The sequence below is a fragment of the Camelus ferus genome, chromosome 21 (assembly GCF_009834535.1).
Source record: "Camelus ferus isolate YT-003-E chromosome 21, BCGSAC_Cfer_1.0, whole genome shotgun sequence".
Taxonomy (NCBI): domain Eukaryota; kingdom Metazoa; phylum Chordata; class Mammalia; order Artiodactyla; family Camelidae; genus Camelus; species Camelus ferus.
Genome location: NC_045716.1, coordinates 24,930,403 through 24,955,379, shown reverse-complemented (window position 1 = coordinate 24,955,379; position 24,977 = coordinate 24,930,403). Strand labels below are relative to the sequence as shown.

Genomic DNA, 24,977 nt, shown 5'->3' with positions numbered 1-24,977 from the left:
TCTACCCCTGTGCCAAACACCACACTGTCTTAATTACTGTAACTTTGTGGTAAGCTTTGAAATTGGGACGTGTGAGTCCTCCAGATATTATGGCTTTTGAACATAATCTGTCTGTTTTACTCTGACTGCTTTCACTATTTTCTCTTTGTCTTTGGTTTTCTGCAATTTCACTGTAATGTCTAAGGTGGTGAGTTTCTTTTTTATTTATCCTGCTTAGGATTTGTTCCATTCTTAAATGTATGATTTGGTGGGTTTCATCAGTTCTTCAAAAATTTGAGCATTGCCTATGTCCATTCTTTCCTTTTCTCAGGGGACGCTAGACCTTTTCACTGTGACTTCCTTGTCTCACTCCTCTCCATCTCCCATCTTTTTACTCTACTATGCATCATTCTGGATATTTTCTTCTGACCTATATTCTATTCCATTAATTTTCTGTTCTGTTCTCTGGTAAAGTAAATAAAAGTAGATACGGAATTTTATTTCCACTCTCAATAGATTAAACCTTTTGGAATTCAAGGCTTGCCCTTTAGTTCCAGACTGGAGAATATCCCTTAGCTGAATCACTCACCGCAGAGGTCTGCCCCTGTCATCCACCTGCCGGGGAAAGGCTTGTGAGGGGGACCTGTGAATTTCCTGAAGCGTGTGTGTGTGTGTACTTGTACATTTTTCTGGGGTGAGTGTCTATAGCTTCCACCAGATTCTCACAGGGGTTTGTGATCCAGAAAGGCAAGAACCACTGACTTGGATTTGGCTTTTAGCCATGGAGCCACTGCATGGAGCCACTATGTCGATCAGGGCTTGACTCATCAGCGTGGCTCAGTGGTAGATGTGCAGACTCCAGGCTCAGAGGCTTGGGCCGTGCAACTTGGCTCCGCAGTTTTCTATCAAACAGGAATGATAGTCACAGTTCCTTATCTCCGAGGCTATTGCAAAGATTAAATGTCTTAGTACGTGTACATGCTTAATACCATGCCTGGCACTTAGTAAGAGGTGGTTTTTATACCCAATGGCTAGTGATGCATCGGGACCCACATTCAAGGACAAGAGGTTGAATCAGGAGGCAGCATATGGGGGAGCATAGTTGCTGCCAATCTTGTGCTAATCTAAGCGTTCTTTTCTCTCTGATACTGTGTGATCCGGGGCAAGTTCCTTAACCACTCTGTGCCTCAATGTTTTTATCTGTTATATGGAGATAATAATAGTAACTACTTCATAGGATTGTTCTAGGGGTTCTGTGTGGGCTCAGAGCAGTGATTCCAGTTCACTAAACGCTGGCATTATTATTATTATTACTGCCTAGGTATATTCAGGCTCCTCATTTTGATGAGAGAGGCTCTTTGCAGCTGCCTCCCACAGCCCTCCCTCACACTGAAACCTTCACAACTCACAGAGCACCTCACACATAATGTGTCTGCCTCATAGTGGCTCAACAAGATCAGCTGAGACCCAAGTCTGCCTTGTAGACTGAGACTGAGCACACAGACAGACAGCGGCCAAGTCATATGGAAAATAGAACTCTGACCCCCAACCCTCTGAAACCTGCCCAGGAAACCAACCCCTTGTCTTAATTCAGTAAGCCCCCCAGGTACTCTATGCATCGGATTTGCAGGAAGCCAGACTATCTCTAGTAACAGCCCAGGATGCTGAACAATAGCTTCTACAACAACTGGCTCAAAACGCCAGCACTGGATTAGTAGCTGGTGGCTTCCCTACCTGTGGCCCCGCCTCCAATGTGGGACCAACTACAGGAAGCCAACTATGTACGCATAACCAATCACACAGGGTGCTCTGGGCTACAGGCGTCCTCATGCCCACAGCCACAGTCGGGGCACACCCAAAGCCTTCCCTTTTTTCCAGTATGAAGCTTTCCCACTTCTCTGCGTGCCTTTGAGTCTCTGCCAAAATGCAAGTGACCATGGCTGGCTTCCTTGCTATAGCAAGGACAGAGTAAATAAATAGCCTGCCTCTTGTTTGGTTGGTCTTCGTTGTTTCCACAAGACCCAGGAAGGAAGGCGCAGGGAGCTGAGGCCTAGACCTCTGTCAGTTCTCCGGTTCCCCCTGGGGTGGAGCTCTGAGCCCTCAAACAGCAGAGTTGCTGGCTGATCCACTGGAAATGCTGAGCAGACCTTTGGACTCAACCAAGTGAGAGCAACGGAGGCCAGATTGACTCAGATTAAATCTCCCAGGCAGAAAATCACAAAAGAGTTCTTGTTAGATGCTGATTGGGAGGGAGGGGCTCCAGAGATCTGGGTAAAGGGTAGGAGAGCTGGGAATAGAGAAATGAGGGAAAGGCAGGAATTTTGCCTAGAACTGGAACAGGGATTGCCTGCGGCTGTCTTGGTGGATGGAGATTTGAGTCAAGATTCTTACCGAACCTCCTCCAAAATTCTCTATCCAATGCACAGATGTTTACCGAGTACGTAGTGTATGCCAGGCACTGTTCTAGGTGCTGTATATGTTACTGGCAAGGCCACTGGCTTCTTGGAGCTCACCCTGCTGGGGAAAGACAGACGATAATTGACTATATATATATATATATATATATGTAATTTCAGAAGTGGCAAATGCCCTAAGGAAAATAAAATAGGATGTTGGAGAGAAGAGGTGCCGGGGGCATAGCATTTGGAAAGGTCGTTGGGGAAGGCTTCTCCAAGGAATGACATTGGAGCTACACCAGAAGGAACCAGCAATACTACTATCAGGGGAAGTCATTTTCCAGGCAGAAGGGACAGCTTAAGCAAAGGTCCTGAGGTGGGGCTGGGCTTGACCTGTTCAATAGGAAGAAGGTGGAACAGAGAAAAAGGTTGGTGTGGCTACAGCAGCGTGAGGGGATGGGGGTGAGGGGTAATAGTGGTGGGATAGACCAGGAGGGAAGCTCAGGTCAGACCATGCACGAAGAGCTTTGGGGGCCATGTTTAAAGTTTTGATTTTATTTTATTCTAAATATAATAGGAAGCTATTGAAAGAAGGCACTGAATGGCTTGCCTGCCTCAGCCTCTTTGTCAAAGCCTTAGAAGGGCTCCCTTGTTGAGATCTTGTCGCGATCTCGGCACTTAGGGGATGTATGTATGTGGGGTTGACGGCGTTGAGATAGAACGTGGCTCAGACCCACTTGCTGTAAGTCACGGCCAGAATCCCCCTTTGAGGAGGACAAAGTGGACCCCAGAGTGTGTGTAAACCCCTGCAGTTGTACACTAATTCTGTGCGTATGTGTGTGTGCTCTATTCTTGGGAAGAACCCAGGCTTTATCAGATTCTCAGAGGAGTCTCTGTAACCGAAAGGAGATAGAAAAGGAGCCTACAGACAGGTATGCTTGTGCATGCGTGCACCATCTTAGTAAATTCACAGCATCTGGCCGAAGGTTGGGGAGGACCCAGGAGGGAGAGGCGGGAGGTGCTTTTCACTGTGTACTATGTGCTTTACCTATTTATTTATTTACTTACTTACTTATTGTTATTTTTTTGTTTCTTGTTGGGGGAGGTAATTAGGCTTTTATTTATGTATTTATTTATTTATTTTTAATGGAGGTGCTGGGCATTGAACCCAGAGCCTCCTGAGTGCCAAGCGTGCGCTTTATCACTGAGCTAGACCCTCCTCGCTACTTTTTTTAATTGAAGTATAACTGACTTGCAATATTATTACATTAGTTTCAGGTGTACAACGTGGTGATTCAGTGTTTTTATACATTACAAAATGATCACCACAGCTTTTCCTATTTTTAGAAATCTACTTCAGTGTAAAGGACTGAAGCTGGATAAGAAGGGATAGAGAACAAAAGTCTCAGTGTGGCCAGGGCGGGGCAGTGACATACCCACTGGTCCTAACTTGACTTACCCCGCCCCTAACCTGTGCTCACAGCCCTCAGCTCTGAAGAGCTTGTCCCAGAGAGGCAGTGGGTCCCTGGCAGGAGGGCGCCACTGCTCAGTGAGAACTGACTGCACTGCTTTGGGAGAGTGACCAGAACAGATTCTCTGGCGGTGGCCTTGCTCAGGAAGCCACTGTCCTCTCCTCTGAGACCTACACCTTCACAGAGAGAGGCCGGGGCCCCTGGAGCTCGGCACACTGCCGACTCCGCCAGGAGCTCTGGGCTCAGATCTGAATGCATCTCTCAGCTGCTCTTAGGAAGGGTCCATCCCCAGCATCTTGGTCATTTAGCTTTGAGTAATATTTCCCTCACTCTGGCTGGCATTCATGCCCAGCCCTAGCCAGGCAGATGGAGGCTGAGATGGGGATGTTTTCTCTAATTCTGTCCAGAATCTTGGCTTAGATTTGCTTTGCCTCCTCACAGATAGGTCTGGCCCGGCCTCCAGGACCCACCCGTTCTCAGCGATCAGCCAGTGGGCAGTGACCCGCCTCCCTGGGGTGCTCAGATCCCCAGTAATCCCAGGTCATGAGTCAAGAAGTGGAATCAGCTGCTGATGACAGGTCCCTGGCAGGGTGCTGAGCAGGCCAGGGCCTCCTGGTCCACACTTGGGGAAGGTACCAGGGTGCTTTGTGCAGGCCGATTAAACCACAGAGACGCTCTCCTGCTGGGGGAAAATTCAGACCATTCAATAGCTTCCTCCTGGGGCCCGCTTTGAGATGTCAGCACAGGCACTCAGACTTGTGTAGCCAAATAGAATTTCACTGCTCAATCTTCTAACCCCAGATTAAATCATAATACCAGTCAGTATTTACTTACTTATTTACTTTGGGCCAGGCACTGTTCATTTAAAGACTATGTGTGTCATCTCAAACCCCCCCAGAGCCCCAAGGTGGTGGCAGGATCATAGCCCCGTCTCACTCCTGGCCAGGCAGCTCACTGCAACCTGGGCTCCTTCCTTGCGCCCTCAGCTCTGAAACGGCTGCGTGTTACTTCTGAGAAAAGCATGAGCTCCTCCTGCTGGGGTGCTGGCTGTGAAAACCGACGTGGGGCCTACCAGTGCTTTTCCCTGTGCCAGCGGCTCGTAAAGGAGCCAGGAAGGTACTGGGCCAGCGGTCGGGGGACCTGGGTTCTGGCTCCAGTTCTGCTTCCAAAGTCAAGCACTTGGTATCATCTCCTGCCTCATTTTTCTCATCTGGTAAATGGAAGTAATGTCTGCCATTCCACCCCTACTTTACAAGGTTTGTGGGGAAAGATCAGATGAAATGTTGAATCTGAAAAGCCCTTGGAGACCTGGAAGCTCTGTGCACGGTGAGGAACTGGGGCCGAGGCGTTCCTCTTACCCTCTGTGGCCTGGTGTTTCCCTCTCTGAGATGAGGATGGGGCCTGAACCCCTCCTCACACCTCCTAAACAGTCGCCCTCTCTGCAGGCGCCCCTCCTGTGGCAGCAAGCCCCTCCCTGTGGTGGGAGGAAAGCCAGACAGCAGACTGAACTGCCTTCGGGGAGCCGAGGTGGGGCCAGAAAACACAGGCTGCTCAGAAATGGTTTTCCTTCTGATGCTGGTCCTGGGCTGGCTGGCAGCGCTTCAGAGGAGACGCTTGGGGAGCGACCACCAAATGGTTGTGCACTCTTTAAAGGATGTAATTGAGCACCTACTGTGTACCACACACTGGAAGACTGAGCTTTCAAATGCAAGGCATTTGAGCTCTCAAGGGCAAGGTGGATGCCCTGCTGGCAAGTGGAGGAGTTCCCTGTGCACTGACAGAGGAGCAGAGCCAAGAGACTGTGTGGGCCTGTCTGGGAACATGGAGTGAAAAGAATCAAGTTGGAGCAGCAGCCCAAGCCAGACCAGGCGGCTGGGGAGCCAGGCCGCAGTCCCCGACTGAACATGAGGCCACTGATCAGGGACCAACATGCTTCACGGCTCCAGGAAGAGCAGTAGGCCCCTTAGAGCCCCAGAAATCTCACCGGGGCCAGTGACCACAGCCAGAGTCCAGGCACATCTGTGCATCTGGGGGTGGGTGACCCTGGGGCTGCGGTCAGAGCCGGGAGATGGTGACCTCCTGCCCAGCCTGCGCTTTCCCGGCAGTGAGCCTCCACCCTCTCGCTTCTGACGTCAGGGTCTTGGTATGTACAGTCTTTCCTCTTGTCCTGGAACAAGATGCCTGCTGGACTGAGGTACCAGTCCTTTCTCTCACCTTCAGCCGCTCTTGGAGCTTGCTTACCCCAGAAATTAAACATTTCCTTTTCAGTCTGTGTTCCCAGTTCACTGGGGCCACCAGCTTAGTGGACATTTCTAAGCATTTTGTTAGTTTCCCACTCAGCTTCTGCCGCACAAGCAGTGACTGAAATTTTACCATGTAGTCCTCAATGCCAGTCCCTGCAGGGGAAACCAAGAAGTGTAAGGCAAGCACCTGCTCTTGGGAATTTATAATCTAATTGTTGAAAACTGAATAGCGTAAAGGTGCAGTCTGCCGACAGCCCACCTGCCAGGAGCCGCTGAGATGCGGTGCCGGGTGCAGCTGGAGCGGGAGAGGTCGTGCAGGACCAGCGTCCGTTTGTGGCGGAGGTGGCATTTCAACCGACCTTGAAGGATGAGTGGGACGTCAGGGATGGGAAGACGGAGAGATGGCATTCCACGGATGCCAGGAGCAAAGTGTCACTCGTTTGCCTTGGTCACTGTCACTGTGATCCATGCAGGTGGGGAGAAGAGCTTAGTCAGGTGGGGCTCTTAGAATGGATGAGGACACAACTATGTGAGGAACAGGAAGTCTTTGAGCTAAGTGGACAGGACGTCACGTCCATGACATGATCTGTGATCTAAGTCTGGGCTTGCCAGAAACTGCCACAGTCTCTTCACCTGTAAAACAAAAGGAGGCAAAAAGGCCTCCGAAGCGCCGCACTGCTCTGGGATGAGGAGGGGAGGGAGTAAGGATGATTGTAGGGCTCTGAAGCACAGTCCCAGCAACAGGAGGTGAGCAGTCAGGAGAGAAAGCAGGTTTGGGGAGAGGACTTCAGGTTTAGATAAGTCAAGTGGACCCTTTCATGCCCTTCCTTTGACTGGGTCTCGTCACAGCTGCCACGGGCTGATCTGTTCCTAGTCTTTCGGGGGCATCCACTGCTTCCCTCCCCTGGGAGAGAGAGCCTCTGCTCTGTCAAGGCCAGAGCAAGGAAGAGGAACCGGCCTCTGCTGCAGGAGATCTGTCAGCTTTGCCCTCAGTGAATATTCAAACGCCTTCTCCATCACCAGCACAGTCTCTCTAGGAAGCGTGTGGCTGCCAAGTGCTGGCAGGTGAGGGTGGGAGACCCCTAAATTGATAATTAAGTTTCCACTGCCCCAGGGGAAGGGGCATTTGAAACAGAAATGAGGCTGTTAGTGAGAAATGAGTGTGGTTCCTGCATATCTGGGTTGGGGGACCCAAATGAGTACCTGGTTCACAGGCACGCTTCCAAGGAGTGGCCCTCACCTATGAGTGTGCATAGAACCCCCGCTGAAGCTCAGGAACAAGAGCACCCAGACTGGGGACCAGGCAGCTGTATTTTAATATCCCCGCAGGCAATTGTCAGACACAACCCAGTGAGGGACTCCCGGGCCGAGAGAGCTGCCAGGGCCAGGGATTTGGGCCAGGGGGAGAGGTGGGCAGAGGAGGTCCTGGGAGGCCAGGGGCTCACTCAGAGAGAGACTAAACTGGGGCGTGGAGGATTTCAAGCTCAGAGGAGAGGGATGGGCAAGGGCATTTCAGGCCAGGAGGCACACAGGCCCCAGCCGGGGGCTGGGCCTGTTTGGGTGGTGAAGCTGGAGGGCGGTGGCTGCCAGAGGGCAAGGCTTTGACTGCCTAGCTAAGAGCTGCCAGGAGCTGGGAAGGCTGTGAGCAAGGAAGACCCTTTCCAGCACTGGGAGAAGATATGGCCCCCTGTTTTCCCACGTGGGGCCCTCAAGGTCTCTGAGATGAGCCTGGGCCTCTGGTCAGAGGGGCAAGCCCGCACCACCTCCTGCCCCAACTCATGTTTCCTTCGCAGTGTGTCCTGACTCTTCCATTTCTGACTTCAAGTCCTTGGTATGTATGAAATTCTTGCCTCTCCTTTGGCTGCCCTGCCCGCCTCTCTGGCCGCAGTTTTGAGTTTTGTACCCTGATTTCTACCCTTTTATGTCTGCCTTTTTTAGGCCTTCAGCATAATCTGTCAAGATTAATTTGACACCAAGCTGGCTTTCTCTAGAAAGTCAGGGAGACTTCTAGGCACAAGAGCAAGATTCATGTGGGAGAGTTACCATGGCCCCTTCCTTAGTCTAGTCCTGGGGTTATGGTCCTCTGTCTCCAGCTTGTTCCACTAAAGAAAGAAGCCATTTCTTGAGGCTCAGGTGGTAGAAATAACTTGCTGAGACTCCGGGCTGTGGAACCCGGCTCGCCTCCTGATTTCCTGTTCTGCTCTGACAGGGATGCCTTCTTCAGACCACACGCGGGGTTTGCGTCGCCTCCAGTGCATGCCCCTCTGCACACCTCTGCTCTGCTTCGAGAAATTCTTCATTTACTTCTGGAATTAGTGAGAGGTTAGAAGTTGGGCCCAATTATCTCATGGACTTTTATTCTCTGTAGGAGCCTCTTTGTAGGGGGAGATGGGTTTCTGCCACCTTTCTTACTTGGGACAAAATGCGCTACTTCCTGCTCTTAATTCACATCTGCAGTTGATCTTGGAATTGGTCACAGTACTATGTGTGGCCAGTACATTAAGTGCAATTCCAGACTCAAGAACAAAACAATAGGTTGCTCTGTTTTCTCAAAATGCTTGGCGTCCTTAAGCCTCACCCCACTCCCCTCAGGCAGCGCCGGCCCCTCGTTCTGTGGCACTGGGAAGAAGTCTTCCCAGTGCATCTTGCCCTCAGCGGCTGCTGAACCTGTGCCCGCCCAGAGCACCTCACCTTCTGGTCCAGGAACGTCGAGGCACAAGGAGCCTGCCAGGCTGGGAAGACATCACAGAACTCAGTCCTGGTGGTATAGCTGCTGCCAGATTTCTTGGTGAGGAAGATAGGTTCTGCTTAGACAGCAACATAATCTTCCCCCCAGTCCCTGGCGCAGAGGCTGGGCCACCGTGTCAGCTTACGACGAGAACACATGCGATACGTGCTGTCGCCGGCAAGACCTTGCTGCGTCTTGCTGGGCTCTGAGGGGACGTCCTCAGCAGAGCGCTGGGCCTCGTGAGGAGGCAGGTCTCAGGCTTCAGTCTAGAGTCTTGATCTACGCGGCATGTCAACTAAAATGTAAACCTCATCATTAATCATAACACTGACTGGCTTTTCTACATGACTTAACAGCGTCACACACACATGCTATCATTTTTATTTTGGTTTTTAGGATAACCTGTGAAGTAGATAAACTGGGTACCTTGTTACTCAAATTTTAGAAATACGAAGCCTGAAGCTTAGCATGTCCAAGGTTACACAGCTCCAGAATGGCAGAGTTGGGACGGAACCTGGATCAGTGCTGGTCTCCCACACTTAATCTCTTTAGGACCCAGTGGCAGCAAGGACAGGACTCTGGGGGCTCCCCAGGCTCTAGGAGCTGAGACAGAGCTGTGGCTTCCTGGGAATGTTCTCCAAGAGCCTAAGAGCAGGGCTGAGTGGAGGCTTGTTTCAGAGGGAGGGGTCCTGGCTAATTGGCCCCTATCCCTGATGATGGGTACCATTTTTTAAAAAATCTATAAATCGGTTATGTTGAGACTATCATAGAGGAAGAATAGCATCTGAAAATCTTCCCAATTTGGCAAATAATATTCTCAAACATTCTGGAGGCCTAATCCAGAAGCTCTAGTTCATGGCCATGTTTCCCAAATACATATGTAAGACGTGTACATGAGTTCAAACCACTTAACATAGTTGTCACAGTACTGATGATTTTGTAAACTTAATGGCTGCCAAGGTTGTATCTGATCAGTTCATTCAATTCTATAAACATTTACTGAGCATCTCCTGTTTCTCTGGAATGCCGATGGACAGACAGACATAGGGCTCAGGTGGTACCTGAGGCAAAGTCTGTCACAAGGATCCCAGGACCTTCAGGAGAGGCCTTGGAAGATTGAAATATGGAAATCAAATCAAGAGGAATCCTGGCTTTGGGAGTTTCTGACTGAATCTGAAGTCTCCAGAGCAGTAACTGGGAGACCAGGATGTCCCATCCACGTCTTGGTCCTCATCTTTCCAAATGGGTCACATCCTGTTTCTTCACCATTTCATCATCCTAGAGCCAGCTCCGCCAAAATGGGGCGAGACAACAACCAGAAAGTCCTGGAACGTGGCCAGAGCTGACCACTTCTCGTTCATGGCTCATCCCACAAGCATTTATTAAATGCCTACTCTGTGCAAGGCGAGGTGGTGGATACAAAGGCAAACATGGCCGGGGGTCCCCACCCTCTAGGTTCCTTGAAGAGAACGGGTCACCATCGGCCATTCTCGTAAGTGTTGTGGGGAGTGAGCTAAGCAGGTCAGTGGTCAGAAGAATGGCATTAGTGAAAGAAAACAGTGCAGGACAACGTGACAGGACACTGGGAATCAACACTGGAGACCAGCCTGGTGTGTAGCGACTGGGACTAGAGCGGCTCTTCTAGAACAAAGGAGCTGAGCAAACCATGATTCCCAGAGGTAGAAAGGCAAACACTAGGCTTTCTGAACATGGGTGCTATGGCCACAGATCAAAAGACAGTTTCACACTCGTTTCCGGGCCCCCCCACCCCCACCCCGTGCACGCTGGAGTCAACATCGGCATTATCTTGGAGGGGGACAGCGTCTCACAGGAAACATCAGTTTAAAATGTTAATTCAACACAAATAAAACTTTTTAATTTAGTACCAGAAAAAAAATTATTACGTGAACTCAGCTAAATTTCTCAAAAATTTTGCTTGCACAGCGACATACATAGGTAATAGCTTCTCACTGTCAGGTTTGGGGCAGATTACTGAATTTCTCTTTGTGCCTTGTTTCCAAACCTGTTAACGACAAGGACTGCACTCAGGAAGTGCTATATACATGTCAGCTCTATTCTGACAATTACAGCCCTGGGTCAAGCTCAAGGTCAGGGGAATACTCAGCCTATCCCCTCTCTGTCCTTCATTTGTCCTGTCCCTGGAGATACTTTTGGGTGAACATCTACTTATTGCATAATCTTTTAAGAAATTTCTTTCTCCCCTCAAGATGGTGTCCACAAATTCTGTCTGGCACTTTGCACATTGCTGAGGCATAGGAAATTCCTTTCTTTATACAATATTTTCAGACCAACAAGTCATGGGAGGTGACAGCTGTAGTAAATCTCGTGGGATCTTTGGTCTGCAGCCACATCTTAATGGAAAGGACTATTTCTGACCTTCAGTTCACGGCTTTACAAATGTCAAAGGCAGAACTTTCCCTCCTCCCAGGCTCCCTTCCCAATCTGCTGTCTTTGGTCACACCTTTTGGTCCTGCAGCTGGCCTCTTGGTTAGTAAGTCAATGCTAATGGGGAGTGACTAGGGGCACTGGAAGGTCTCTGACCTAAAATATCTTCCTCTGCCCCTGTGGGCTGGGCCTCTCTCGTCATCAGCATTGTATTCTGAAGTCTGAGCAAAGGGGCTTCCCGCTCCAAATCCATGACTATAAATATGCCTCTGGTTAGAACTGCTTGTCACCAACAGTCCCAAGATAAACCGCCCCATCCGGAGGGGGCATTAACCCATTATCTTCCCAAGCTCTTTAGGAACATGAGACCAGGCCTGAGGCTGTTTTAAGGAGAGGCACACACTTGAGGCCTGCAGACAGATCTGAGCAACGGCCATGTTTTGTGGGACATACTTGGTGTCTTCAAGTTGTTCTGGTGACTGGTCCATGTTTTAAATCAAGGTTACTTTATAATGTCTCTTGAAAAATAAAAACTTAAAATAGAAGCTCTAGCAACATTGTCCCGCATCCTCACAAAATAACAGGAGCCTCAGGTGTTCCCAGCAGCTTACCCACCACCCCATGGGTCTCTGAGCTTCGGTGAAAAAGTTGGAAAGCAAGCTGGGCACCTGGGACTCATTTGTCTGTTCTATAACATTCCAATTCAGATATTTCTGTTAACTCTACAAATACAAAAAACAAAACACAAATACAAAATATGAAAAAATATAGATGACACAAAGTAGCCTTAAGTAGTCCTTGTCTTGAAAGTACTTAGGGATTTATTGAGAAAACAAAATATGGATGTTAAACTTCAAATAAGGATATAATTCTCACATGTTAAAAGCATTTTAGGGGGAAGGGTATAGCTCAATTGGTAGAGTGTATGCTCAGCACCCAAGAGGTCCTGGGTTCAATCCCCGGTACCTCCTCCCTGCAGAAATCAAGAAATAAACCTAATTACCTCCCCCTCATAAAATACAAACAATACAAGCAAAACATGTGCTTGCATTGGCGGGGAGGGCATAGCTCTGTGGTAGAGTGCATGACTGACCTAAATAAGGTCCTGCGTTCAATCCCCAGTACCCCCATTAAAGATAAATAAAACCTAATTACCTCCTCCCAAAAAAACAAAATTAAAAAAAAAAAACTAATTACCTCCCCCCAAAATAAAATATTCAATAAATAAAGAAAAGCATTTTATATTTTCCTTTCCCTCATCTCTTCCAGATAACATTTGCTTCCGTTGAGTCCAGTACTTACCTCCCCAGAACCGTCTGTCTCCAATTAGACCCAGCTCCCTGAGGCAGGAGACTGTGTTCTGTGTCCTAGGCACCTAGTGCAGAAAGTGCTCAAGAAATGTTGGGTGCGAACATTAGAGACCCTGTTATTTTGTGGGGATGCAGGACAAGGTTGTGTAGGACACATTTTTATGCATTCGATGCAGGACAGCTATTTTAAGTTTTTGTTTTTCAAGAGAAATTATAAAATACCCTCTTTTAAAAATATTGACGAGTCACTGAAAAAAAGTTTTAAAATAGAGTAGACCTAACAATACACGACCGTGGTTTGTGAATAAATGGCAAAGAAAATTCAAAAAATAGTAATGACCAATTATTATCTAATCTAGGTCAGCCCTATATATACACACACACACACATAATTTATTTAACATACACATTTGTGGTTAAAAAATCAAACAACGTATAAACATATAGAGTAAAAACCAAAAGCCTGTTTTTTTTCCCTCACCCAACCCCGCAACTCCTCCCCAGGTGTCGCCTCCAATTACGAGTTTGGCGTGTATTCTTCCAGAAATAAAGGAATGGACAGACATATCTCTAAGCCTAGTCATATATATCAGATTAACCCCACTTTACAGATGAGGAAACTGCATCACAGAAAGGTTTAAGTATTCATCCAAGACCACATTGCTGACAAGTACTGAGCTGAGATTCAAATCCAGATCGTCTGACTCCTATGTCAGCGCATTCCTTCCGCTCTGCCCCGTGTGTAAAATTTTATGGATGAAGAAACCGAGGCTCATAGAGGTCCCTGAGCTGTCAGAACCACATGTTCACAGCCTAACGTGGGAGAGGCAGAGATGGCTAGGCTCGCAGGAGAGGCTGCCTGGAGGAGAAGGCCTCGACGATGCGGATCTGGGGTCGGGCGGGACCGTCTCCGCCCAGCAACGCCCAGATGTGGGGCCCGGCGCTCGCCCACGCCGCTCGGGTTCAGGAGCCACCCAGCCCCGTGGCGCCCCTCGCGGCCGCCCCGCCTGGGCAGCGCAGCGCTTGCACCGCCCACGCGGAGCCGGTCGGGAGGCCGGGGTCCTGGAGTCGCGAGCCCAGCCGGGCCAGGGGACAGTACCCGGGAGCGACGGCCGCCTCCGAACCCGGCTGCGACCCCCTCGGCTTCGCCCGCCACCCCACCCCCGAGCCGTCGGCGGGCGCCGGGCGGCGGTGGCCAAGGCCCGCCGCCGCGGGGTGGGTGGCCCTGGAGAGCCGGGGGTTCGGGGTGGGCTGCCCCGACCCGGGGGCCGCCGAGGGGCGCGGGCTGGGCGCGTGGCGGGCGGGCGGGCGGGCGGCGGAGCGGGGGCGGGGCGGGGGCGGAGCCCCGGCCGGAGGCGGCAGTGTCCGGAGCGCGGCTCACGGGCCGCAGTGGCCGCCGCGGAGAGAGGCTGTCTCGAGAGAGCGCCCGGGTGCAGAGGGGTTAACGGGCCGCCGGGGCCGCGCAGAGCAGGTACAGACCCTCCCTGGGATCCCCGGCCCCGGCCGCCCTCTCTCCCAGGTCCCGTTAGACCACCCGCCCTGCGCATCCGCGCCGCCCCGGTTCCCTGCGCCCTGCGGTCTTGCCCCAGCCACGACCCCGGCCCCAGCTCTTACAGCCTTAGAAGATCTTCCAGTCCCTGGGGTCGAATTCCTGGGGAGGGGGTTCTGATCCCTTGGAACTCTGGCCCCATCACCCAGGCGGAGAATCAGCCAAAATTCCTACTAAGTCACATAGTAAAGTTGGAAAACATACCCAGGACCTCCCGGCACGCGCCCGGCGCCTCCTGCCCTCTTCCTCTTCTAGCAGGGTGCTCCTGGAGGAAGTGTTCTCCCCCACCCCCCACCGCCCCCGTCACCCTCCTCGGTCCTGGAGTTGGGGGACAGTGATTCTGGGAGGCATGCAGGTGGGTGCCCTTGATCCTGCTCAGTCTGCCGACTCTAAAGGAAGGACACCTGTTGGGATGGGCCTCCAGGACGCAGGAGGGCACCAGGAGGACCAAGGAGTTTTCACCCAGGATAGGGATTCTCCCGCCAGCCCTGAAACTTGCGGTCCAGCTCCCTGCCCCCTGCACCACTCATTCCCCAGAGGTGGGTCCCTCTAGGGGTCAAGGGGTTACCTCTGCCCAAGTCTCTCCTCCTCGATCTTCACTGGCCAGTGTGGAGGTGTGGCCAGGAGGAGCCCAGGTTTGTCCAGGCCAGTGTCAGCCTGGCCCAAGAGTGACCACTTCTGACCTCTCCTTTCCTTACCCTGGGCAGTGAGACACACCAGATGAGGAACATGAAAAGGGGTGAAAAGCACAAATGTGTGCCTGTTTCCACAGTGGGGAGGGTGTCGGCCCCCTGCCCAGCTGTGCAGGGGGTGGTGTGGGACTTTTCCAGAGAGGGAGCCAGGCCTGGCCCTGGCCCCAGGAGCTCACGTCACCCCACCCCCCACCCATCACTTCTCCAGGGAACTGCCAAAGCCAAACCCAGCTCAGGACAGGATTATGTGTACTGGGTAGACCCATGGAGAGAGACAGCAAGATACAGACCAGGGGTAGCAGAGAGAAGCAGAGGCAGAGAGGGAGTGGAGAGGGGACCCAGCGGCAACTTCTTGTCTGCCTTTGGGCAGACAGTGACCATCATCCTCTCTTTCCTTTCAAACTCCAATAACAGAGTCAGGCAGAGGGCTGAAGGTTTGGGTGGAACAATGGCCCTTCTCTGGAGCCCCTACCCGTCCCCCTATCAGGGTGGAGTGGCTGACCTCAGTGGACAGCCCAGCCAGGAGAGGAGCAGCCATCAGCAACCCCTTCCCAACCCCAAGGAGCTGAGGAGACGCTGAGGCTCAGGCTCAACCACCGTGATCCCTCCCTCCTTCAGCATCCCAAGTCCTGAGGTCCCAGGGAGGGGAGTGGGGCTGAGAGTTGCCACCCCTAAGCACATTCCTGCCCTTCCCTCTGTCATTTTCCTGCCTCTGAGCTGGCCCACCTCGGCATTAGCTCCTTGGATTCCTCTCCCGGGTGCCTTTCAGATCCAACAGAAACATTTTTTTTTTCCTGGAAAGCAGAACTAAGAGCAGCATGAGGACTAGGGGTGGAAAGGGCTCATCGTGAGCAGGAAGGAGCTGGGGGGCAAGGGGGAGCGGTGGGAGAGTCAGGCTGAGACCAGGAGAGGGTTCCAAGCTCTGCTTCCCTGATGATGAAGGCTAGACTTCAGGATGGACTTCCCAGCTCTTGAGAAGATAGACCCATGCGTGACTGGGGAGCAATGGCATCTCTAGCTGCATCTCCCCTTTCCGGTTCCCCAGCCCATCGGAGTCTCGCCTGAAGTAAGCTCTCAATGATCCAATGCTGGACGCTGGCCCCTAGGGGGAGGTTAAATCTCAGTGGGAAAAATCACCTGCTTCTCTAGAGATTTAACCATCAGCCATTTTAGTTTATCCCTTGGCTGAAAACTTTGAGGCAAGGATGTGCCTGTGTGTTCCAGAAGGAGGTTCTCTAAGAAGGAAAGAAACAGCTGGGAGGCAGGTAGGAAACAGAAAGCCTAGGGGGCTTCCTGTCAGCTCCTCAGACGGGTTGGGGGGGAGTGTCTGGCAAGTCCTCACTGAGTCTCCCTCCAGCTTTCCAGGACCTCTGGGAGGGCTGGAGGGGGAGCCAGATGAAAACTATCTTAAGAAAGATGTGTGTGCCTGAGCTGGCCTAGACACAGTCTGAAGTGAGGACTTGGAAGAGCTGAGAGGTTCCTACCACTGAGGGGAGGGGTCTGAGCCTGAGTCTGGAGGCTGAGGTCAGACCCCCCACCCTCCAGCCTGGGCAGATGGACAGAGCTGTTTTCCTTCTCCCTCTCACCCTTAGGATCTTAAAGGGGTGGGCCAGCCTTCCCCACCCCTCCATCCTCACTCTGAGATGTCCTTCTGAGGCGTCATCCCAACCCTCAGCTTTCTGGAGACTGGACCAGGCTTCTGTCCCTGCAGAGCGCACCCCCTTCCAAGCCCAGATGCCTGAGTAGAGTGTTTACTTCCGGTCCCCTCCTCCCTCACCCCGGGGCAATCAAGGGAGGAGCGATGGAGAAGTGGGCAGGCAGGTAAGCGATGGGGCGGCCTGGGTGAGTGATGACTCTGTCTCCATCTCTGGAAGTGAGGGAAAGATCTCTGGGTGGGGCTGGGGGGAGTGGTGAGTAATTTCTGCTTTCTGAGAAGCTGGCATGAGGATGTGGGGAGCCTGCTGGGGGTGAGGGTTGTTTTGGAACGCGTAACACTTCCTCTGGCTCCTGGCACCTTCACTCCTGCCTTTGGTTTGCAGGCTCTGGTTGTGTCTGGTGATGCTTCTGTCCCTCCCCGAGCTCTGCCTGGATCAGGAGGTGAGCCAGGGACTAGAGGCTCTGATCCCTTCACCTCCCCACTCCCCCACCCCCGCCCCATCTCCAGACCATGACTGCATTTTCTTCAGCCTCTGATAAGCCGGGTGCCCTTTCTCTCACACGTGGCCCTTCCAGCCTCCCCAACACCCTACCTCCTTGCCAAATACCTTCAAGTCCCACCTCTGCTACTGAATGTGACCTTGGGCCAGTAACAGCTGCCCCAAGCCTCAAGTTTTGGACTAGATACTGCACAGTTCCCTCGAAAATCATTCTAATTTTGCCTGAACTTTTTGTCTACTTAGGTGTTGTCTGGACACTCTCTTCAGGCATCCCCCGAGGAGAGCCAGGCCCCTGAGGGTGTCTGGGGTCCTTGGGACCAGTGGGCTTCTTGCTCCCAGCCCTGCGGGGTCGGGGTGCAGCGCAGGAGCCGGACCTGTCAGCTCCCTGCAATTCAACTGCCCCTCCCACCCCGGCCCCCACGACATCCAGAAGCCCGGATCTTTCGGGGTCAGGGCCTCAGACCCCAGACCTCCCGGGAAACCCTTCCCCTGTACAAGCCACCGCCTCGGGGAAGGGGTGGCCCCCTTCGAGGTCCTGCTTCCCAGTTAGGGAGAGAGGAGGCCCAGGAGATTCAAGGAACCAGGAGGTGAGGGGTGGGGTAGGGGCGGGGCCTTGGGCAAGGGGCGGGACTTGGGATGAAGGAAAGGGGAGCCAAGGATCCAGGGCTTAGAAAGGCTTATCTTTGGTGCTAGGAAGTAGACAGGGGAGGCAGGGTCAGAGGTGGCCAGCGCTGTGACCCCTTGTCTGCAACACTTCCTCAGGTCCCGGGTTCGAGACCCCATCAAGCCAGGAATGTTTGGTTATGGGAGAGTGCCCTTTGCTTTGCCGCTCCATAGGAACCGCAGACATCCCAGGATACCACCCAGATCTGAGCCCTTGAAGACCTCAGATCTTCCACCCCTGACTCCAAGAGCAGAGCCTTTCTCTGCAAACCACACCCCACCGACTGAGCTTCCTCCTACGGAAGCGTCTGCCCACACCCTGTCCCCCTCAGCAGAGCCCTCAAGTCCCGAAGCTGCTCAGGCAGAGGTGCCGCCTAGAACCAGGGCTGCCCCTACACGGCCGCACCCCAGCTGCCCAGGCCTCTGGCACTGAGCCCTCCGGGTCCCCCCCAGCCCCAGGAGAAGGCGGCTCCTTTCACGTGTCCTCTCAGCCACGAAGACCAAGTTCCCAGGGCTGGGCCAGCCCCCGGCTGGCAGAGAGACCCCCTGATCCCTTCCTTTCTGCCCCTCGGAGCCGAGGGCAGCAGAGCCGGGAGCACTGGAGACCTGGGGGGAGTCTTCACGGGTCCCTGATGGAGCCCGCCCCTCCCCACCCAGATGGCTGGTTGCCTCTGCTGAGGGCTGGCCCCCACTCCAGCTCCCTGTGGAGCCTCTTCGCTCCCAGTAGCCCTGTCCCAAGATGTTCCGGGGAGAGTGAGCAGCTGAGAGCCTGCATCCAAGCGGTGAGTTCTTTCTTGGACACTGGTCCCTCTCCGGACTTCCAACAATGCTTCCCTGACCCTGAGTCTGGGTCCTCAGTCTGTCAGATCTGGACCCGAGGGAGAAGGGCCTTGGCACCCCACCTCCTCAGAAGCTCTTCTGCAGACCTGCCCTTCCTCCCTTCCCCTCAAATCCAGCCCTGACCCACACCCCCATTTTCCTCCCCAGCTTTGACTCCTCTGTATCCCCCACCTCAGCCCTGCCCCCCTGAGCAGCCAGACCCCCGGGCCCTGCAGTGTGCAGCCTTTGACTCCCAGGAGTTCATGGGCCAGCTGTACCAATGGGAGCCCTTCACGGAAGGTGAGGTTTCTAGCCTGTTCCCCAGACAAGGGGGCTTAGGGTTGGGGGGTGATGGGGAGGGAGACATCCAGCCCCTCTTTGTCTCCTCTGTAGGCCCTTGTACTTCTCCTGTGTCATATTTTCTTTCTTATTTCCCAGGGCTGGCGTAAAGAGACAGAACAGGCCCTGAAAGGGAAGGGGGTTTCAGGCAGGGCCCCCAGCTGTCAGGTGGTAGTGGAAGATCAGCAGAGGGCCAGGCTGGGAGAGGGATGTATCCAGAGGTGCCCTGGGCTGACTTCCTCTGGGAAGAAGTCCGTTGTAGGAATTGAGATAGACAAGACAGGAGAGGGGCGCGGTCAGAGAGATCTTGTCCCGCGATGACAGCCGTGGGGGGGTGCGCCGTGGATCCTGGGTGGTGGTGTGTCACTTTCTCCCAGGTTACTACCGTTTGATTTTAGCCCCGTGTCACCTTGATACCAAGACAACCCCTCATGGGCTCTGAACTCACATGATCATGGTTTCAAGTATCTCTCCTTTCTCAGAGTTCCCACCCCCTTTTATGATCTCAGTCACCTCTTTGACGCCACCCAACTTCTGTGTGACCTTCAAACTAACCTTTCAAAGGACAGAATTGCTATGTTCCCTCCAACCACAGTGATCTAGGCCACCCAGGATGCCCCATTGCTGATATAAGCCAAGCTCCTCTCAGGGCCCTGGGGTCTTTCCCAGTTACCCTTCCACCAGGGACCCCAGCTAACCACCCTTTTACCCTACCTCTTAGTTCAGGGTTCCCAACTCTGTGAGCTGAACTGTCGTCCCCGTGGCTTCCGCTTCTATGTCCGTCACACCGAAAAGGTCCAGGACGGGACCCTGTGTCAGCCTGGAGCCCTAGACCTCTGCGTGGCTGGACGCTGTCTGGTGAGGGGGAAGGGGTGCGCTTGCATATGCGCGCGCGCGCGCGCGCAGCACACACACACACACACACACACACACACACACACACACACACACACACACACACACACACACACACACAGTCTCCTTGCTCATGATCACGACGACAAAATGCCAGATGGAGACTGCAAAAGGAAAGTTCTTACCTGCCAAGCAGTGAACTGCAAGAAGGAGCCCCTCAGGCCCATCCAAGCTTCCTGAGGCTGGCTGGGGGTGGTGGGGCTAATGAAGAACCAGTGTCACTTTTAGTGCAGAGGTCAAGAGCTGAAGTCTCCTAGGAGGACCAGGCGGGGCTTGTGAGATGGTGTCTGGCTCTGGCAGCCCCTGCCTCACTCCACTTTCCCCCAGAGCCCTGGCTGCGATGGGATCCTCGGCTCTGGCAGGCAGTCCAGATGGCTGTGGAGTCTGTGGGGGTGATGATTCTACCTGTCGCCTCGTCTCGGGGAACCTCACTGACCGGGGCGGCCCTCTGGGCTATCAGAAGATCCTGTTGATTCCTGCTGGAGCCTCACGGCTCCAGATTGCCCAGCTCCGGCCCAGCTCCAACTACCTTGGTAAATCCCCAGGCTTTCCATCCCACTCCTGGTCTGTTGGTTCTGCCCTTCACACCCCTATTAAGCACAGCAGACAGGCCACCGGGGGTGAAGTCAGAAGGAAGCTGGGAGAGCGAGGGGTATCTGGGGCTCTGTGCGGTTAGGGAAATGGGAAGTGGTGGGAGATGGGGACGGCATGACTAAGCTCGCGTGTCCTGATCTGCCGCCTCCAGCACTTCGAGGCCCTGGGGGCCGGTCCATCATCAACGGAAACTGGGCTGTGGATCCCCCTGGGTCCTACACAGCCGGTGGGACCGTCTTCCGGTATAACCGTCCTCCTCGAGAGGAGGGCACCGGGGAGAGCCTGTCCGCCGAAGGCCCCACGACCCAGCCTGTGGATGTCTACGTGAGCCTGGGGCCTGGCTTGGGGAAGCTGCCCTGCTCAGGGGAGGCCTTTCCTCTGCGGGGAAAGCTGTGGGTCTCAAGATGGGTAGAAGGCTAGTGGATGCCCCCTGGCCACTTCCAAACATTCATTACCTTCTCATTTTCTCCCCAGATGATCTTTCAGGAGGAAAACCCAGGTGTTTTTTATCAGTACGTCATCTCTTCACCTCCTCCAAACCTTGAGAACCCCACCCCAGAGCCCCAGACCCCCCAACTCCAGCCTGGTAAGACTTTGATCCCCAGATCTAGAAGGAAGGGCAGGCTGAGGGGGGAGCGCAAGGCAGTGGGGATGCATCTGATTTGTCTACTCAACTCCCTGCACAGAGATTTTGAGGGTGGAGCCCCCACCTGCTTCAGCAGCCCGCCCTGCCCGGACCCCAGGCACCCTCCAGCGTCAGGTGCGGATCCCCCAGATGCCTGCCCCACCCCCTCCCAGGACACCCCTGGGGTCTCCGGTCGGATATTGGAAACGGGTGGGACACTCTGAATGCTCGGCATCCTGTGGAAAAGGTGAGACTTCGCACAGCAACCTGTATTCCTAGCACTCATAGCCCAAATTCCCATCTTGCCACCAATCCCATACTCTGGATCGTGGGTCCACACCTTGACTCTGCCAGATCAGACTTCAGTGCCCAGGACCCCACTGACATTGGACTTCGAGCCATCCCGCCTCTCCTGGCTTCCCTTTCATCCCCTTCAGGTGTTTGGCGCCCCATCTTCCTCTGCATTTCTCGTGAGTCAGGAGAGGAACTGGACGAACGCAGCTGTGCTGTGGGCACCAGGCCCCCAGCCTCCCAGGAACCCTGCCACGGCCCCCCGTGCCCACCATAGTGAGTGTGACCCACGGGGAGGGTGAGGGTCCTGGGAACACCAGGGAAGCGCATCCTCGCGCCCTTAGGATCTCACTTGGACTCTGCACTCAGTACAAGATCTCCCGGCTACAGAGAGATGTTATTCTATTAGAAAGGCTGACATTCCATAAACAGCAAGAAAATCCTGCCAACCTGAGCCCCACAAAGGATCCCAGACTCCAAATGCTAAATATGCCCACTCTTCTCTGAGGGGCCCTCACCCCCAGGCTGCCCTCCCTCTCCCCCAACATGGCAGCCCCCTACATCTGCTCTGTTTGGCCATCTGTCTCTTCCCTGCCCTGCCCACTCCCACAGTTGGGAGGCCGGCGAGTGGACATCCTGCAGCCGCTCCTGTGGCCCTGGCACCCAGCACCGTCAGCTACGCTGCCGCCAGGAGTTTGGGGGTGGCGGCTCCTCAGTGCCTCCCGAGCGCTGCGGACACCTCCCCCGGCCCAACATCACCCAGCCCTGCCAGCTGCGCCTCTGTGGCCACTGGGAGGTTCGTTCCCCCTGGAGCCAGGTGAGTGGAACTGAGCAAGGAGGTGCTCGGGTGGGGAGGGTCCTAGAGGAGAGGACACCAGTGAGCTAGAGCAGGGGTTTTACCAACTCTGTTTTAATCAGCAGGAACTTTTTACAAATGAGATCTCATATAGAACCTCCATCTGTCAGATAAGGGACTGAACCAGGGATTAGGGGCTCAGAGCACCATACTCAGCCTGCTTCTCAGCCCACAAAGCCCTGTAACAGCTGAGCCAGAGATCAAAGGCAGATCCTGGTTCCAAAGCCACAGGGCTGGATGCTGGGGGAAGCCTGGGAGGCCCAGACCCCGATGCCCCTTGTTCCCTCAGTGCTCTGTGCGGTGCGGCCGTGGCCAGAGGAGCCGCCAGGTCCGCTGTGTCGGCAACAACGGTGATGAAGTGAGCGAGCAGGAGTGCGCCTCAGGCCCCCCGCGGCCCCCCAGCCGAGAGGCCTGTGACATGGGGCCCTGCACCACGGCCTGGTTCCACAGTGACTGGAGCTCCAAGGTGGGTCCCACACCCCCTTAGCCAAATCCCACACCCCTGGTGCCCCTGACCCAGGACACCCTCTCGGAGCCTTTCTGACCCAGATCAATAAACATTCATTGAGCCCGTACCTGCTGTATGCGAGACAGCTGGGAACTAGGAGATAAGTGAGAAAAACTTCCATTAAAGTCCTGGACCCCTGGCCTGGCAAAGCTTCCCGGTATCTGGCTGGTACCCCAGGGGCACTCCCTAATGCCCAGGTCCAGGGAGTGTCTGTCCTCAGCTCCCTCCTCTTCCCCTACTTGTCACCAGCAGCCTCCCTTCACCCAGCCCTCTCTGCTTCTTGACAGTGCTCAGCCGAGTGTGGGACGGGGATCCAGCGACGTTCTGTTGTCTGCCTGGGGAGTGGAGAGGCCCGTGGGGTGGGCCCAGAGGAATCAGGAGTCGGAACTGGTGAGCAGACCTGTGCCCCCGGAAGCCGCCCCCCTGACATGCGGGCCTGCAGCCTGGGGCCCTGTGAGATGACATGGTGCTGGTACACGGGGCCCTGGGCCGAGGTGAGCTGAGGGCCTGGGAGGGGGCCTGCCGGTGGGATTCCTTGTGGGGAGGTGGGAGTAATCTCTGTTCTCCCCTCCCTCCGCGTCAGTGCTCCTCCGAATGTGGCTCTGGCACTCGGCGCAGAGACATCATCTGTGTGTCCAAACTGGGGGCTGAGTTCAATGTGACTTCTCCTAGCAACTGTTCCCACCTGCCCAGGCCCCCCGCCCTGCAGCCCTGTCAGGGGCAGGACTGCCAGGACCGGTGGTTTTCTACACCCTGGAGCCCGGTGAGTCCCTGGCCCCCTTGCCTGGCTCAGCACGGACTCCCGGGGAGGGAGGGCTTCTCTCCTTGTTCCTCCCCCTGGGCCCCAGGCTAAGGCCAGCTGCAGTTTAACTTGTCCTGCCTCCTCACTTGGAGGACAGATGGGCCCTCTCCCTGTGGGGCTTCATAATGCTCTGGGAGAGCCCCCCCCACCTCCTTTCAGAGGAGAAGGCCTAGGTTCAGGAGGATCCCGGCCACAGCAAAGAGTTGATTTGATAGCTGGGGTCTCCCCAGTGTTCTCGCTCCTGCCAGGGAGGCGTGCAGACGAGGGAGGTCCAATGCCTGACCGCCAACCAGACCCTCAGCATACGATGCCCTCTTCACCTGCGGCCCTCCAGGAAACGATCCTGTAACAGCCAACCCTGCAGCCAGCGCCCTGGTAAAGAGCTCCGTCTCCCCAACCTCCAGTAGACTGGAGTTTGCTGAAGTGTGGGTGGAGATTAGAAAGGATGAGTGGGAGTGGGCAGCACACCTCCAGCGGGATAGATCTTGGTGCTGTCGTGTGCCCACTGGCCTCCTCTGTCCCCAGATGATCAATGCAAGGACAGCTCTCCACACTGCCCCCTGGTGGTGCAGGCCCGACTCTGCGTCTACCCCTACTACACAGCCACCTGTTGCCGCTCTTGCGCCCATGTCCTGGAGCGGTCTCCGCCAGAGCCCGCCTGAAATGGGTCCGGGAGACCCTCTCCTCAAGGATTTCTCATGCCACCATCAGTCACCATCAATCAGCCTAACTTGTACCCTCTAGCTCTCCAGCCTGTCCTGGTCTCACTAGGGACGTCCCCCAGGGTGGTCGAGGGTGGTGAGATGACTGACAGTGACTGTGTGGTGGTGTGATGGTGTGTGCACCTGCCCCCAAATGTGTATCTGGGCCTGTGTGGATGTGTCTGCGCTCGGACATCTGTATCACTTCCCCAAAAGAAGTTAAACAGACAGAGAAGGAATGGAGAGGGGACGATGCCTGTTTCCCTGAGACTTCTAGGCTGAGAGGAAAGCAGGTTTGTAGCCTTTGGGGAATCCAAGCTACTCAGAGTCTGGCCTCTCCATCAGTCCCAACTTTGTGTCCTAAACCTCGTTTTTCCTGTTCAGGCCTCCCATCTTCTAAAGCACCCTTTTGTCTCTGAGCCCTTCTCCCCTTGCCTAGTCTCTCTATCCCTCCCTCTCATAGTTAGCTAGGGATGGGGGTCAGCCGTGGCCAATCCTGCCTTTCCCCAGGAAGAGACTATCCCTCCGGAGCAGGGACCCGCTGGGCAGAGGCTGGAAAACGGAAAGGTTAGAATAAGAAAGCCTAGCCCCTGCTCCCACTCCCCACCTCCTAAAATGGTTCCCAACTAATTTATTTTTTATTAAAGATGATTATGACAAATGAGAAACAGGCTCTTTATTGTCTTCATGGGAACTCAGCCATCCGGGCCACCTGAGCAAGCACTGTGAGGTCAGAATGAAGGGTGGGAAGGGAAACAGCACTTAGAGTCCAGGTGGAGAGAGTCTGGGCCCAGAAAGGCTAATGAGTGAGCGCCAGTCACCTGAGATCAGGAGCCTTGGTCAGGAGAGGATCCTGGCTGATTGCAGGCCCTGCAGGTTGGTCATCGACCACTAGAGGTCACCACTTCTCCCAGTTTAAGTATGGGGTTGAGC

At 54.2% G+C, this 24,977-nt stretch overlaps 1 protein-coding gene and 1 long non-coding RNA gene across 3 annotated transcripts; one reads left to right on the top strand and one right to left on the bottom strand.

Moving 5' to 3' along the window:
- Positions 1–7,063: 7,063 nt before the first annotated feature.
- Positions 7,064–14,817, bottom strand: LOC116658751. 2 transcript variants are annotated; one of them, XR_004314040.1, is made up of 3 exons: positions 14,652–14,817; positions 8,782–9,113; positions 7,064–8,396 (listed from the first exon to the last, which is right to left on the bottom strand). It is a non-coding gene; the product is annotated as an uncharacterized LOC116658751 (long non-coding RNA). The 2 variants fall into 2 exon arrangements; XR_004314039.1 differs by lacking the exon at positions 14,652–14,817 and adding an exon at positions 14,288–14,352.
- On the top strand, positions 13,855–24,712 carry ADAMTSL4 (ADAMTS like 4). Its single transcript, XM_032464351.1, is given in 20 exon segments — positions 13,855–14,005; positions 16,368–16,596; positions 16,815–16,872; positions 17,175–17,518; positions 17,694–18,000; positions 18,002–18,376; positions 18,611–18,713; positions 19,474–19,610; positions 19,995–20,033; positions 20,035–20,200; positions 20,413–20,585; positions 20,736–20,847; positions 20,948–21,133; positions 21,324–21,453; positions 21,790–21,994; positions 22,323–22,499; positions 22,829–23,035; positions 23,125–23,304; positions 23,574–23,718; positions 23,869–24,712. Coding segments are annotated over 19 exon segments (3,201 nt in total). The 5' UTR covers positions 13,855–14,005; positions 16,368–16,576; the 3' UTR covers positions 24,006–24,712.
- Positions 24,713–24,977: the final 265 nt, after the last annotated feature.